Source organism: Fringilla coelebs (genome assembly GCF_963513975.1).
Source record: "Fringilla coelebs genome assembly, chromosome: 1".
Classification (NCBI taxonomy): Eukaryota; Metazoa; Chordata; class Aves; order Passeriformes; family Fringillidae; genus Fringilla; species Fringilla coelebs.
The window spans coordinates 55,780,441-55,794,942 of record NC_140028.1 but is presented as its reverse complement, the minus strand read 5'-3'; the positions used below and the strand labels follow the sequence as shown (position 1 = coordinate 55,794,942).

The 14,502-nt window shown below is 36.1% G+C and overlaps 1 protein-coding gene across 1 annotated transcript in view; it reads left to right on the top strand.

Annotated features, from left to right (window-relative positions):
• Positions 1 to 14,502, top strand: part of CDH19 (cadherin 19) — a 62,948-nt gene that overhangs the window by 18,727 nt on the left and 29,719 nt on the right. Inside the window, exons 2-3 of the mRNA XM_084201982.1 lie at positions 7,653 to 7,879; positions 11,139 to 11,433. Coding sequence (XP_084058108.1) covers positions 7,682 to 7,879; positions 11,139 to 11,433 — 493 coding nt within the window. The 5' untranslated portion in view covers positions 7,653 to 7,681. The remainder of the gene's footprint in view (positions 1 to 7,652; positions 7,880 to 11,138; positions 11,434 to 14,502) is intronic.

Genomic DNA, 14,502 nt, shown 5'->3' with positions numbered 1-14,502 from the left:
ACATAAATATTACAATCTGACCCTGAAAAAAGTGTTTTGAATAACTAGTAGGGACAGAAGTCTAGCTACTGCTTGTCATGCTTTGAAGTCTCGGGGTTTTGTCATCCAAAATGGCATTTGAGCTTTTCATACAGTGCAACAGATATTGTAGCAAAATATGGGGGATGTGTTAATATACTGTGTTAACATATATAAAACACTGAGAATGACATGATTTCTAGTGAGTCTGCTCTCTACTGATTAAAATACACAGCCTTAAAGGCACTAATCAACTAAAAAAATTCCTTTCTCTAAGCTATTTTGTCCATGTATATCTGACAGAGAATGACACTCCTAATTCTATATGATAGTTTGAAGGCCTTCCTCAATGGCACAATGGTATATTTTTAAAATGAAGAAAATAATGTGTCAATTACAATGAAGTGAAATTTAAATACATTCATAACATCTAAGTAATTGCTCTCCATGTAAGTGAAGTTCTGGGTGACTGGTGGAGACACATGCAGCCATACTGTGTTAATAAGCACTACCAGTCAAGATAATTTGGTCAAATGTCACATCAAGATGTGCATTAAAGAAAACACCTTTCAAGGTTAAGTAGCAGCTTTTAAAGTAGCTAGTTTTTCAGGAGACTAGAAAGACAATTTTTGATATACCTCTAATTAATTGACTGAAGAGAATATTACATTTAGATGTTAGTTCTGATAAGGACTATATAATTAAATTCAGAACACTGGTTAACTATAGCAGTCCAAATTTATTTTAAGAAGAAAAATATGTGAAAGACAAGAAAGTCAAAATAGATGAAATTAAAATGTTTAGATTCAATAAAAAGAATAGCTAAACTAGACAACTACAAACAAAAGCATTCAGGCAGATAAATATAGGCTGAGAGGATTGTGGAAAAGGTGCCTTAAGCTACAGAATGACCGGTGTCAATTTTACCCAGTCACAAAAAATCAATTAATCACTCAGTCAATCACACAATATGTATGCATGGTAAACGGTAACTGTGATTGTATTTAGTAAAAAGTAAGTTAAAATTGCAAAACAAATTTTTCCTAATTTTAGTACTTTCTCTTCACTGCTGCTTTATTATAAGCTTAGTAAAACATTACTGTCACAATAGTGACTTCCAGCAATAATTGGAGTTAGATATGCCATATTTATTCCTTAGGAGTTTAGTATGCCTTCTTCTAATGTCTCCAAATAAAATAGTAAAAATACAAGAAAAATTGAAAACTTCCTTTAAAAAATATCTTGGTACTGATTACAAAAGACCAAATCACAGATTAAGTACATGAAAAAGATAAGGCAGAGCTTTAACATTCCAAACCCGTAAAAATTATTATCCTACTCTATCTGAAATTGAAAAATGGCAAGAAGTAGCAAGAATAGGATTAAGGCCAGTACTTGCACACACCAGAATATTTTATCATTGTTATGTAGAGATTATAAATCCAAAACAACAAAAAAGCTAACCCACAAAATATATGCTTCAATTAAAATAACTGAGATATATATTATTATATATTACTAATTCTCTGAGGATTGCAGAAGTAATAGAGTCTAGGTCTCAATCATATTATGCGAGACTTAAGGTAGTCAATGAAAATGAGTCCATATCTAGTGTTTTCCGGGAAACAGAGCAATAGCACTTATAATACACTAGGATCCTCAGTATTCAACCACATTAAATGCAGTTGGGGGGAATAGCCAGTAGAAAAAGAGCAAATGGACAGGTCTGTAGTGGAGAAATATGAAGGTTTCTATTCCTTTAATCTTTTTATAACATGGTAATCTGTAGGGGTTAGTTACACATACCCTTTCTTCTTTATCCTATTAAGTGAAAATTAAAGATAGCAACATACAAGGGAGACAGATTTCATTACTATCATAATAACACCAAGGCATAAAACAGAGCATGCAACTGAAACAACATCATGTTAAGGCTGTTCTTGAGATAAGAAATGTTTCAGAAGCTGCATATTAATGAATTAGATTGTCTTACATGAATTATTCCACTCAATGTTTGCTTGATGTTAGTAAATCAAGTAAAGACAGCACCAAATTCCACAAAAGGAATATATTTCAGTCTGAATTTTTACAAATTTTTTTTGGCTGAGTACATTCAAGGACAGAGAGATTTGCTCTTCTCAGGAGTCAGTTTCAAAACTGTAGCACCAAACATGTACAGGAAATGGTCCTAATGGTCTCTACTTAGGAGTATCTACCACATCCCTTGTTACCCTATTTCAGTGTTTTGCTACCTCCTAACTAAAAGGCCTTACTTATATCAAATTATGGGACTTTTGTTACAAAATGAAGCTCGTTGTTCCTTATTCTTCAACTTAGAGAACTGGAACAGAATTTTTCAGCACCTGCACTCTAACCTGCTGTTTGGATTTTTTTTTAATGCTTTAGAAAGCTGTTGTTTGTCTCCAGCTTTAGTGTTTTATTTTCTCCACCAACAAATATATAACTTCTTTGTATCCCAGAAGTAGTCCCTTTTAAACCTCTGCTTCTTTCTATTATTTTTCCTGCAACACTAGGCAGTAGCAGGTATTATTTTGTAATGTAATTGTGCAATCATAATTGAAAAAAATAATTAAAAAAAAAGGAACTCAGAACCAAGTCAGACTACCAGCACACCTAAAATAACATCCAGTTTCCAAATGGAGACAGGATGTTGCTTGGTGAAGATTCCAGAATAAACTTTTAAAAGAACTCATCAGCTTTGTTCCAAGAAGGTAAATCTGTTTCTAGTCTACAGGGAACTCGTGGTTATCCTCTGGTATGAAAGGACGATTCTGCTCTATAAGGTTTAAAAGCTGCAGCCCTCTTGTTACAACTGCAATGGATATTCTCATTACTCTGGTCTTACTATCAGACTTTATTATTGTTCCTGTCCTTTTGGAGACATCCTTCCAAAAGGACAGGAGCAGAACAATGGTTTCCATTCCTTTCTTCCTCTTGGGAAATTTTTAGTGACAGATCATTTGCTCATCTCTGGAAATGTATTTGTCTTTTTTTTTTTTTTCAATGAGAAAATATTCTGCTAAAAATTATCTATTAGGGCATACTACTACAGTGCCCAAAAGCTCAGTGCTTTTACTAATCCTCCCTTCTGCTGCATACTATAATTATAACACAGAGTACAAGGTCATTTCATTTACAAAGACCATAGCAAATGAGTGTAAAACAAGAGACAACTGACAGATAGGGAAAGACAGGAAAGTACGAGGGAATAATGAGGCAATACCAGACAAAGTGATAGGCAGCAGTCTCAGCACAGAATCATCTTAAACAGTGTGAGTCCTTTTATATTTATTTTTCTTTTAAGTAGTAATACTGAAGTTTGGATTTTTAAAGAAAAGACTAGAAAATTATGAGGGAATAAGAAACTACTTTCTGGATATTTTATGAGACTGACTTCCGAGACTGAGCTACCATCAGTGGAAGAGAAAGAACGTGGTTGTTTCACAAGGATTATAATTGGACTATAAAAAATGGCAACACATGCTGGCCAGAAGCTGGAGGCAGTGTCTCAATGCCAAATGAGTAGGAAGATGTTGGAAGCAAATAGGCTTTGAAAGGTCCTGAAAGTAAAGGCAAATTCAGAATGTTTGCTATAGCAGAGGATAGAAAAACAAAGATTCATATAGACCTCAGTTCCATTAGATTGCTTTGTTTCTAAAGGAATTTGCCTACCATCTGTATTTTCAGCTTAGTCTTCTTATACACTAACAGTGTGTGCAGTATATCAGAATCTAAAAATATTTTCTTGCTCCCATTTGTCCAAGACATGATGCTTAACTCCATGTAACACAGGATATTAACATAAATTAGTAAAAAGGAGACACCAAAAGGCTCCAAAACATTCATTTCATTTCATGCTTTATGCTGTTCATATGTAACTGCTGAGCACATTGCAAGGTGTCCAACAGCAGACCAGCACAGCCATATTCTGCACCCTCATTGTGTTGTTGTCAATACATGGTGTCTTCAGACAAATTTGGTAATGACTGTTTGTTTGGCATTCACTCTGCATGAAGTGCTGCACCACAAGCCTGAAATATTTTGTTGAACAATGTGAAAAATGCCAGAACAAGCATCCAAAACAACAAAAAAAAGCCTAGCCAGAAGTATTTGCTATTGCCGAGACTGAACCCCTCTCTTCAGATATAAGCAGTGATTGAAGTACATTTTTCTGTGATTCCTCAGAAAGGTCTCCTTGACTGTTCAGCTTTTGTTGTTTGAGTAGTCTGTCCTTCGCAATGTGCTGAAATGAAATGAATGCTCCTTTTCAAGGTTACTTTGTGTGCAAATTACTGCTTAGCATTAAGTACACCCATAGCATAGAGACTCTCAAGGTCTTTGGGCCTTCTAAACCTCACTGAAGCCTTATTTCAGAGCCAAGCTGAGCTTTGTTAGACTTTTCTTCCATGTCACAAATATTATTCCTGCAGCCATGGGAAAATAAAAACTTTTCTACAGGAAACTGAAAAAAGAGGATACCCAAGCCACATTCTTTCTATTCAAACCTTGTCTTGCTCTGTTACAGCTTTACAGTCAAAAAACACAAAATGTGAAAAAATTGAAATGCACACTTTAGTCTCTGTGGTTCTATTTGCCTATCCTGTTAGAACTCTCTCTCTTCCCATCTCTGCAGATTACATTTTAACAAAGTGCTGTCCAACATCATATAAAGATGCTGGAAGGAAATAAACAGTTTTCTGTATTATCTGTCTGTCTATTTAAGCAAATGTGGCATTTCTCTTTGGATAAAGACAAGTATTTAAAATATTAATACTTAAATAATGAATTTAAAATGCATTGATTTATATTTTACCTCGGCCAGCTAAAAGACTTATGGATTTTTCAGGTCTAAGATAAATTCACCCAAATAATTTTTTTCAGTGCATTTTTCAGACTAGTGTGTCACAAATTCATAAACCAGATTTATCCTTCATAGGAAATGTTATTCTTCAATGCTAAAGCCTTGAAAAGAATGGCTAATGCCATTGCTAAATGGATAGTATTTTCAAAATTTTTGTGTTTCTGGTAGGTGTTTTCAAAATTTTCCTTTCTGCCTCATAGAAGATGGATATTCTTAACTGAGCATAGGATTATATTTAAAATTTCCTTCATTGTGTCAAAAATCACTGAAAAGCCAGTAATAGTTTACAATTTGGGAAGAGCCTTCATTTTCTGAAAGTATATGTAGTGGAAATGAAACTAGCTACAGAAACCTACAGCTTTTAAGATACATTTGTACTTTCTCAGTTTAATTGGGAAAAATAATGCTAGAGGTGGTAAAATCTGTTAAGACAAATTCTATTCACAGAATCACAGAATATGTTGAATTGGAAGGGACCCACAAGAATCACTGAGTCCAACTTTTAGCCCTGCACAGGACCATCCCCAGAAGTAACACCGTGTACCTGAGATCATTGTCTGAATGCTTCTTGAACCCTGTCTATGGGCTTGGTGCCCTAACCACTTCTCTGGAGAGCCTGCTGCAGAGTTGTTGCAGCCTTGCAGTCTCCAAACACTCTCTCTTTTCTTAATATCCAGACTAAGCCTCCCCTGACAAAATTTCAGGCAATTCCCTTGGAACCTGTCACTGGTCACTACAGAGAAAAGATCAGGGTCTGCCCCTCTTTTTCCCCTCACAAGGAAGTTGTAACTGCAATGAGGTGTCCTCTGAGTCTCCTCTTCTCCAGGCTGAACAGATCTAGTGACCTCAGTCTCTCCTCAGACAGCTTCCTCTCAAGCCCCTTCACCATCCTTGTGGCTCTTTTTCAGATGCTCTCAAACACCTTAATGTCTCTCCTATAGTGTGGCACCCAAAACTGTACACAATATTCAAGGTGAGTCTGTCCCCTGTGCAGAGCAGAGCAGGACAATCCCCTCCCTGCCTGGTTGGTGATGCTGTCCCTGATGCCCCTCAGGACAGGCTTGGCCCTCCTGGCTGCCAGGGCACTGCTGACTCAGGTTCCATTTGACCAGGACCCCTGGCTCCTTTCCTGTGGCACTGCTCCCCAGCATCTCATTCCCCAGTCTGTATGTACATCCAGGGTTGCCTCATCCCAGGTGCAGAATCTATCACTTTCCCTTGTTGAAGCTCATACATTTGGATTGCCTAGCCCCCTAATTTTTGGGTTTTCTCTGCAAGGTCTCCCTGCCTTCAAAGGCTCCTTCCAGTTTTGTATCATTTGCATGCTTGCTTAATATTCCTTCCAGTTTTGCAGGAAAGTCACAAAGATGTTGAAGAGTACAAGGCTGAGCATGGAGACCTGTGGAATGCTACTAGTGACAGGTTCCCATTTGACATCACCCCATTCACTGTAACTTTGTGTCCAACCTGTGAGCAAGTTGCTCAGCCAACACCAACCCAGGCTGTGTTTATCCATCTGTGAGCTGAAAATTTTGCCTGAAAGGATCCTGTGAGATAAAGTGCTGAAATCTTTGCTGAAATACAGAAAGATTACATCAGCAGGCTTCCACTGATTAAGTAGGTGAGATACCATGTCATAAAAGGAAATCAGATTTGATAAGCAGTACTTTCTTTTAATAAAGCCATGCTGGTTGTGTCCAATTACTGTGTTGTCTTCCAGGTATTTTTCAATACCTCCCAAAATAACATTCTCCATAATTTGATGAGGCACTGAAGTGAGACTGACAATCCTGTAGTCTCTGGAGTTCTCATTCATGCTGTTCTTGAAAAATGGGACAACATTCACCAGCTTACAGTCAGCTGGGATCTCTCTGAATTCCCAAGACAACTCAAAAACCATTGAGAGATGTTTTGCAATGACATCAGCAGCTCATTGAGGATTCTCAGATCAATCCCATAAGGCTCTATAAATTTTTAGGGATTCAGCTGGAGCAGCAGTTCCTGCACAATTTCAGAATCTACTGGGAGTTGATCATTATTGCAGTCATGGTCCTCCAGCTCAGGGCTGTGGGAACCCCTTGGTGCTTCATCCCTGCCAAAGGCACAGGCAAAGAATCCATTAAACACACCTGCCTTGACCATGTTGCTCCTTGGCTGGGAAGGAGAAAGTTGTAAATTTTTGGTGCTTCTTTATGGTACCCTATCACCTTTAACATTTTTACAGGCATTTTGCTGAGCTGGGAAAGTGGGTAAGAAGAGGTTAAAAAAATATATGCATCACTCTGTTTCAGCTGTCAGACATCAGGGCTACTAAGGCTAGATATTCACCCTTCAGGCAGTTTTGGGACTGCAGCTCAAAATGAGCTCTGTCTAAGCAGAAACATACAATTATTCCAATCAAATTATTCCTAGGATACACAATACAATTATCTAGCTTAATTTGAAAGATGAATTAATTGAAGGATTGTTTTCCTTTTTTTTTTTTTTGCATAATAAGTCCCTGTGTAGTATATTCATAAAGAAAAGTTAAACACTTGACTTTCATGTTAGAGACTCTGAAAGGTCTTTTTAAAATTTCTTATTAAAATTTTAATAAGAAACAGACTTCATTTCAGCTCTTTACTTTTGGGGAGAGGAGGAGGTTTCAACACTGAAAATCAGCTCTTACATTAGCACAGAATCAATGTATAGAAGTAGAAAGACAAAAGTGATGCTTTGTCAAAGATTTTTCTTTTTTTCCCCTCTTTCACAGATTAAGGCTGATTGAAAGATCAGTTCAGCATGAATTCTTCTGCATTGCTACGTCTTATGGTGATGCTGGCTCAACTTTGGCCTTGCTCTCCCAGCACACAGAACTCCAGCACTCAAAACACAGTTCAGTCTTTCACACCAGCTCGAAGAGTGAAACGTGACTGGCTGTGGGAACCTCTTTTTGCAACTGAGGAACAGATTTCGCCGGATCCTGTGTATATTGGACAGGTATGATAAGTAATGATTCAAGGACAGCGCAAGGTTAGATTTAGTATGCTGAGTAGCAGCTTCTACCCTGACTTGGAAAGCCAAATATCTCCAGTGACATGGAAATAGCAAGAAACATAGAAAGAGGAGAAGCTGTAATAAGGCAGTATCACATTTCTCCTTTCCTATGACCTTTCTCAAGGTCAGAGAAGTCCCAGAGCTTTAGGCCACAGCATCACCAAGCACCTTCCTTCACTGAGGACTGCTGTCAAGGAAACTTGGCTTGCATGCTGTTACTAAAACTAGCTCCATGTGCAGCAGATGAAGGTATAAAGCTGAAAAGTTCCTTTCTTCCTTCTGAGTGGAAGTTAAGACTCGTTTATCAACATCTGGCAATTTGCTTGTGCTATTTTTGGCACTGCATCAAAGCAGCCATACTGAGTGTAGTGTAGTTTACAAACAGTATTTAGCTTGATTTTCTATTACACTAAGTAGCAGCTGATTTACCCCTCATTAATTTTTAATGAAGCTGATTAATACTAAATCCTTTTACCACTAAGAAACTACGGGAATCTGCATGGTTCATTAGATTAACGTAGGTTTAGCACAACGAGCAATTATTTTTCACCCTCCTTTAAAAAAGTGCTTTAAGATAATTGTCTTAATGAGGGTTTATCTGCCCCCTTCTCTCTCCACTTATCATTATTATATTTATTATTATTATTTATTTTTGTATGCTAGAAGTAATTTTAATCTTGAGATCTGCTTTTCTTTAAGGCCCTTTTTAGGTGAATGAACCAAAATAAGTTTAACTGCTAATTAACTAGCACTAAAATTTAATTGGGCCCAAAGGGTGAAGTGCTCAAAACTCATTAATTACTTTTTCACAGCCCTTTCAAAGTAGTTACTATGGAAGTGTGATGTCTCACTTCTGAAAGAACTAGCAAAGACATACTGTCTATTTTTTAAACAATTATTATTACTTCTCCAGTACTTTGGAAGTACTTTGGAAAAGTATTTCCTGCAAAAAAACTTCATAAATGTCATGTATTTTCATGATTTCATCTTTTTATTTCTCACAGGTTAACTGGGGATTTATTGAAGATTATTGTTAATATATTGCAGTGAAACCATTTTCTAATAAGACATATTTACTTGTCTTTTTATTGAGTAGAATATGCGCTGCTTTCAGCAAATGAAGTGGTAGTCTATGATCAACACATGAATTTTTAGTAATTAAGGCTCTGAAGAAAACTGCATCAACGAAAATACAAAGGTAGACAGTCTCTGTTTTTAAATCACTATTCCATATAAAAATCTTTTTTCAGTCAGAAATAAATTTTCAAATTTCATTTACATAGACTCATGACTCCTTTTCCATTGCCAAGATTAAGGAAAAATAAATGCGTCCATCAGCACTGCAATGGCAGATACACGAGGATGAGTACAAAAATGCTTGTTCTCAATTCTCATTTACAATGCTAAGACCATTTATTTTGTTCCCAGCCTAAAAAAAACAAGTAAACTTAGAACCTTTGCTACCCTTTCTCAGCAAATGTCATCTGTAAGGGGCCTCTCAATTAACATGTTCAAGGTCATGAAATCTTTCGTGGATAAATGATTCTGAGTGAAATCACTAAACACAGGCTATGTCTTAGCAGCCGGTCAAAGGCATGCTCCCAGACCCTAAGGGTTTGATACACTCTGTGGTCACATCTGAGCCCCATGTTAGTTTAAAGATCTAGATATATATAACTTCTTCCATGTCCTGGGTTACATGAAAAGGAATCAAAGATTTATGGTTAACAAAGAATCTTTGTTGCTCCTTAGTGAGATGCCAAATTGCGATGGTGTTAAAATGAGTTTGACCAGACCACTTATAATTGGGGTAACATGGTCCATGTTCAGCACATAACTACTTATGTTGAAAATATTTAAGTTGTTCATATTTTAAATAACTCTCTAAGACTTGAAAATTCTGTCTTTTGTGCTGGCAAGGATAATTAACTCTGAATATTTTAGGTGTTAAATACCTTTACAGAACTCAGAGTAGGAACCCAAAACCATTCCTCATATCTCAGAACAGGGTCCCAGTCACATTCTGAATAAATTATCCATCTGATGCATGCAGAGCATTATGCATTATGAAAATTTTAAAAGGCATAGGCATTCTTCCAAAGAAAAGTTAAAACTATTTTTGCACCTTCAGAAGTTATCACAAAATATTTGAGTAGCTCTGACAGGGAAATGTTACTTTCCTGTTCTAAGGCCTCACAACTTACAGTGACCTTTAGAGTCAATAAACATAAGCAAAACAGTGAGATAATTAAAGTCAACAGTTAGGCATATTATTTGCATTTTAAACATGTAGCATAGGAGAAGCAATTTGATTTTTTTTTTTTAACTTCGGATTTTTCAATTAGTACCCAGGCTGTAAGAGAGTTTGATATTTTTTGTTCTAAAACCAAAATAAGTGGAGAAAAAAAATTGAGAATTAATGATGTAATGGAAATTTTTGTTCCCATAAAATTCCACTGTGGATGCCTGCTATGTTAGGAAATTCATTTATTGCTCTATTATATATCGCTAACATTAACAGAACTATTTGGCTGTCATGAACAAATGCAGCTGGACTAAAATTGTCTCCAAGGCTCAGCTTCATCAAAGGAATCATCACCATAAAGTTCATCTCAGCAATGCAAAAAAGGATGTAGATAATCCTGGAAGGAAATGGAAAATGTCTATCAATTTATTTTGGAATAAACAATACAGACTTTCACCACAGAATGTCTTTTCCCCTCTAATATTTCCACAGAAACAGAACATCACCGTTGCACACATTTACACTTAGCATTGTTGAGTGAAAAAAAAAAGGCAACTTTAAAAGTAGATGTGTCCTCTACAATAATAAAAAAATTAGATAATGCCTAATGACGTTTGCATTGTTTTCAGCAGAATTGTAGGGGAGCTCAAAAAACAATGAACTAAAGTAGGTACTTAGATGCATTCCCTGCACTTCAAGGTAGCTGAAGCATCTCTTTTCAGGTATATCACACATTTATAAGTCTGTTATATCAATACTCTTAAATAAAATAATTTAAAATATTTTAAAATTAAAATGCTTGGCTGAAAATGTAAGAGTATCTCCTTTCAAACAATAGTGCCCAAGAATGCTCATTAGCAACAGAGTTCACTGTTGAATCAAAACAAAGCATAAAATTAATATTTCAAAACTTATTCTTCCCAAACTGCTACTTATTTTTCTCCCTTTTACTTTCAGCTGAAATCAGATTTAGACAAGCAGGATGGCAACATAAAATACATTTTGACTGGGGAGGGAGCTGGAAGCTTTTTTGTCATTAATGAACGTAACGGCAAAATTTATGTAACACAAAAGTTGGATCGAGAAAAGAAACCTTTCTACACTCTAAGAGCACAAGCAATTAACAGGAGCACTCAGCTTCCTGTTGAACCTGAATCAGAATTTATCATCAAGGTTCGAGATGTCAATGACAATGCACCGCAGTTCTTGGATGGACCTTATGTGGCCACTGTTCCAGAGATGTCGCCTGAAGGTATGATATGCTGTGAATCAAACTCTTTATTTCCTGATTTTTTCTACACCTTTGTTGAAGTAAATTCTTAATAGCATATGTTACTGACTGCATCCCAGTGAGAAGGAAGGAAAGTCTTTTATGGGTTTGGAAATTTGCAAAGATATACCCTTAACTTGAGGGTTGTAAATACCTCTACTTCACATTCTTGTTTTTAAATATTTAGGCGCCTTCATCTATCCAAGTCCTTTTAAAGATTCTGGATACATGCTTGGATTGACTATAGACATTTGTCTTTTCCGTCAGTGATTCAGCCTTGAAATTTGCACTTGTTTAAAAATATAAAGTTCCCAGTAGAAATAAGTAGGGTACTGCAGCCAGTTGGGAAGAAGTGATGGCCACCCTCACTGTCTGCATGTTGCCTACTTATTTACACTGCCAAGCCTCTTTCCTTTCTGTCACTTTTCCTTGTTTGGATTAGATAGTGTGCAGTGAATTCATTCTGCCTTCTGATTTCTGCAGTACATGAATTGTAATTTTCCTGTCAAGAGGAAAAACATAATCCCTGTACCCCTTATTTCTCACTTTCCCATGATCAGACAAACCTGTACTAGGATCTGTCATGTATCTGGAAACTTTATACAACAAATGCAAAGCAAAGGCAACATCTGGCTAATATAGGTATATGTATATGTGTATATATATATATATGTTTATATATATATATATGTTTATATATTTATATGTTTACATACACATATGCATTCATAATATGTGGACATGTAAGCCTTCAAAAACCCCAAAGTGTTAATACAGCTGAAGCAAACAGGAATATTTTAGATAATACCTCCAAACAGCTATCTTCAAAATCAAAGGGAAACTAGATTCTTCAGATCTTACAGAAAAGATCCCAGTAATCTTTCAAATTTGTACATCTACTTCTTTTGCTTATTTTTATTGTGATTGATATTGAAAAGAAATTCAAATATTGTGGTGCTTTAAACAGTATGGATCAATGAGGTCATTAATGTAATAGCATCAGTGATGGTATTAAGCATTATTGCTCAACTTTTAAAGCAGAAGCAGTGAACATTTGACAGCAAGTCATCAACTTTATCTTCTTCTACCAGCCAGGATGGCAGGTGAATGAAAAGGATATTCATGCCTGTTATTTAATTGAAAGTGAGGTTAATATTCTAATTTCTGCCAGGATGCAGCAGCTCATCATCACTACCAGCAGTAGCTGCAAAAGACATGCATTTGATCAATTTACTTGCTATTGATACTTGCTACCTGCTTATACCACTTTCCACCAGGGAAATCACTTCTCTTGTTTCTTCACTGCCACTTTCTTCTGTGCAGACAGACTTAATTCTGCACCTGACCTCTTGCTCAAATAACTTTTTCTAACATAATCAGTTGCTAGTTCAGAGGGTTCTTCCAGCTTTTACTTGTTCATTTGCTCAAGTTTGGAGACAAGATAGGTGACTTGTCAAAGACCTTTGCAGTTTTATTTTTTATGTGCTTATGGTAAAAATGATTACAGCTCATTGTCTAGAATTACCTAGGATTTCAAAAACTTAGGACTTTGATAAAAATTTAGGACTTTCTTTTTCTGTTTTTTTTTCCCCTCTGTGGTAAAACACTGTTTATAGGCCCCTTAGTCTCTTATAAAAATGTTTTTAAAATGTGTGATTATTTAGTATGTCTTTATTTATACTCGTAGAGACTTGGAATCACTCACATAAGTGTATGAACAACTGAATTTCTTCCAATTTACCTTTCTGTCTTTATAATGGCTATATGGCAAAAAAAGAAAAAAAAAAAAGAAAAATAGTCAAGTAGTGTGGTACTTAAGACCAAAAACTACGGTGTAATCTTTTCCCATATACTTCTGTTTCTTACCTGAAACCATCAACAAACAGCTGAAAATTAAGAAGTTTCACTGCCTTGAGAAGTTTATACTGCCTTGAGTTTGCCATAAAGAGATACACTAAAAATGAAAGGCTCACCTGTCTTTGTCCACTCTCCTGGGTCATCTATCATATATTTAGATTCCTAAAACATAGTATCACTTCAGCATAAGATTATCAAGCTGCAGAAAATGTAATTTACTTTGTGATATTCCTGTAATATTATAAATAAAAAAATGTTCCAGTGAAATATAGAAACATATGAAATGAAAAAATAAATTAAAAATCAGAAGTAAAGCCATGTCTCATTTATCAGAATGGGCAAAAAAATGAAGTAAGAACCTTATTTGCCTTCTCTCTCAGACATGGACTTCCTGAAATAGTAAACTCTCTGATTTATGATCATCCAGTGTATGATAGATGAATCCAGGTCATCCAGGATCTTTCATTTTCTGCATTACTGCTTCTACACTTGACCTCTCTAATACTAATACCATAGCCATTCCAGAGATCATTCTTTCATCTACTTCTTCCATGGAGACACTACTGAAATACTAATGCGTGTGTCTGGAATATAAAATGCAAGTGGAGTGTATACCTTGATAGTGGTCAGCTCCAAAATGTGAAACAACTGAGCCACACATCATGAGTACTTCTGGGGCCTCACTTACCCTGCTTCTCAAAAGGCAGGGACTGCACTACTGAGGTGGAGCCTGCTTCAGTGTGCATTCTAAACCAATCTCACAAGAAAATTTATAAACTCGTAGCAGAGAGGAAGGGTAACCCACTGAAGTAGCATAGTGGTTGATTATATTAGTGTTTTTCTCCCAGTAAACTAAAACATACTCTTGCATATTAAGGGGTGAAGAACAGAGTTAATTTAGATGATGCAGTGAAATAGAGAGGCTTGCTCTTTGCTCTGTTTGCTCTCTAGCTTTGGTTCAGCTCACTGATGCTTGGTCTCCTGATAATTCCCTCACAGAAAACACTCTTAGGAAGCATGGTCAAGGTTTGGGAAAGCAGGTCACCGCTGCTCCACATTTTGTCTGGAACTAAGAAAGCGAATAGATAATAATTCAGATCAGGTCACTTGCCTCAGACAACCACAGCAAAAACAGAAAATAGACACAAATAACTGTGCCTGAAGTTAGTTACAAGTACCAATATATATATACAA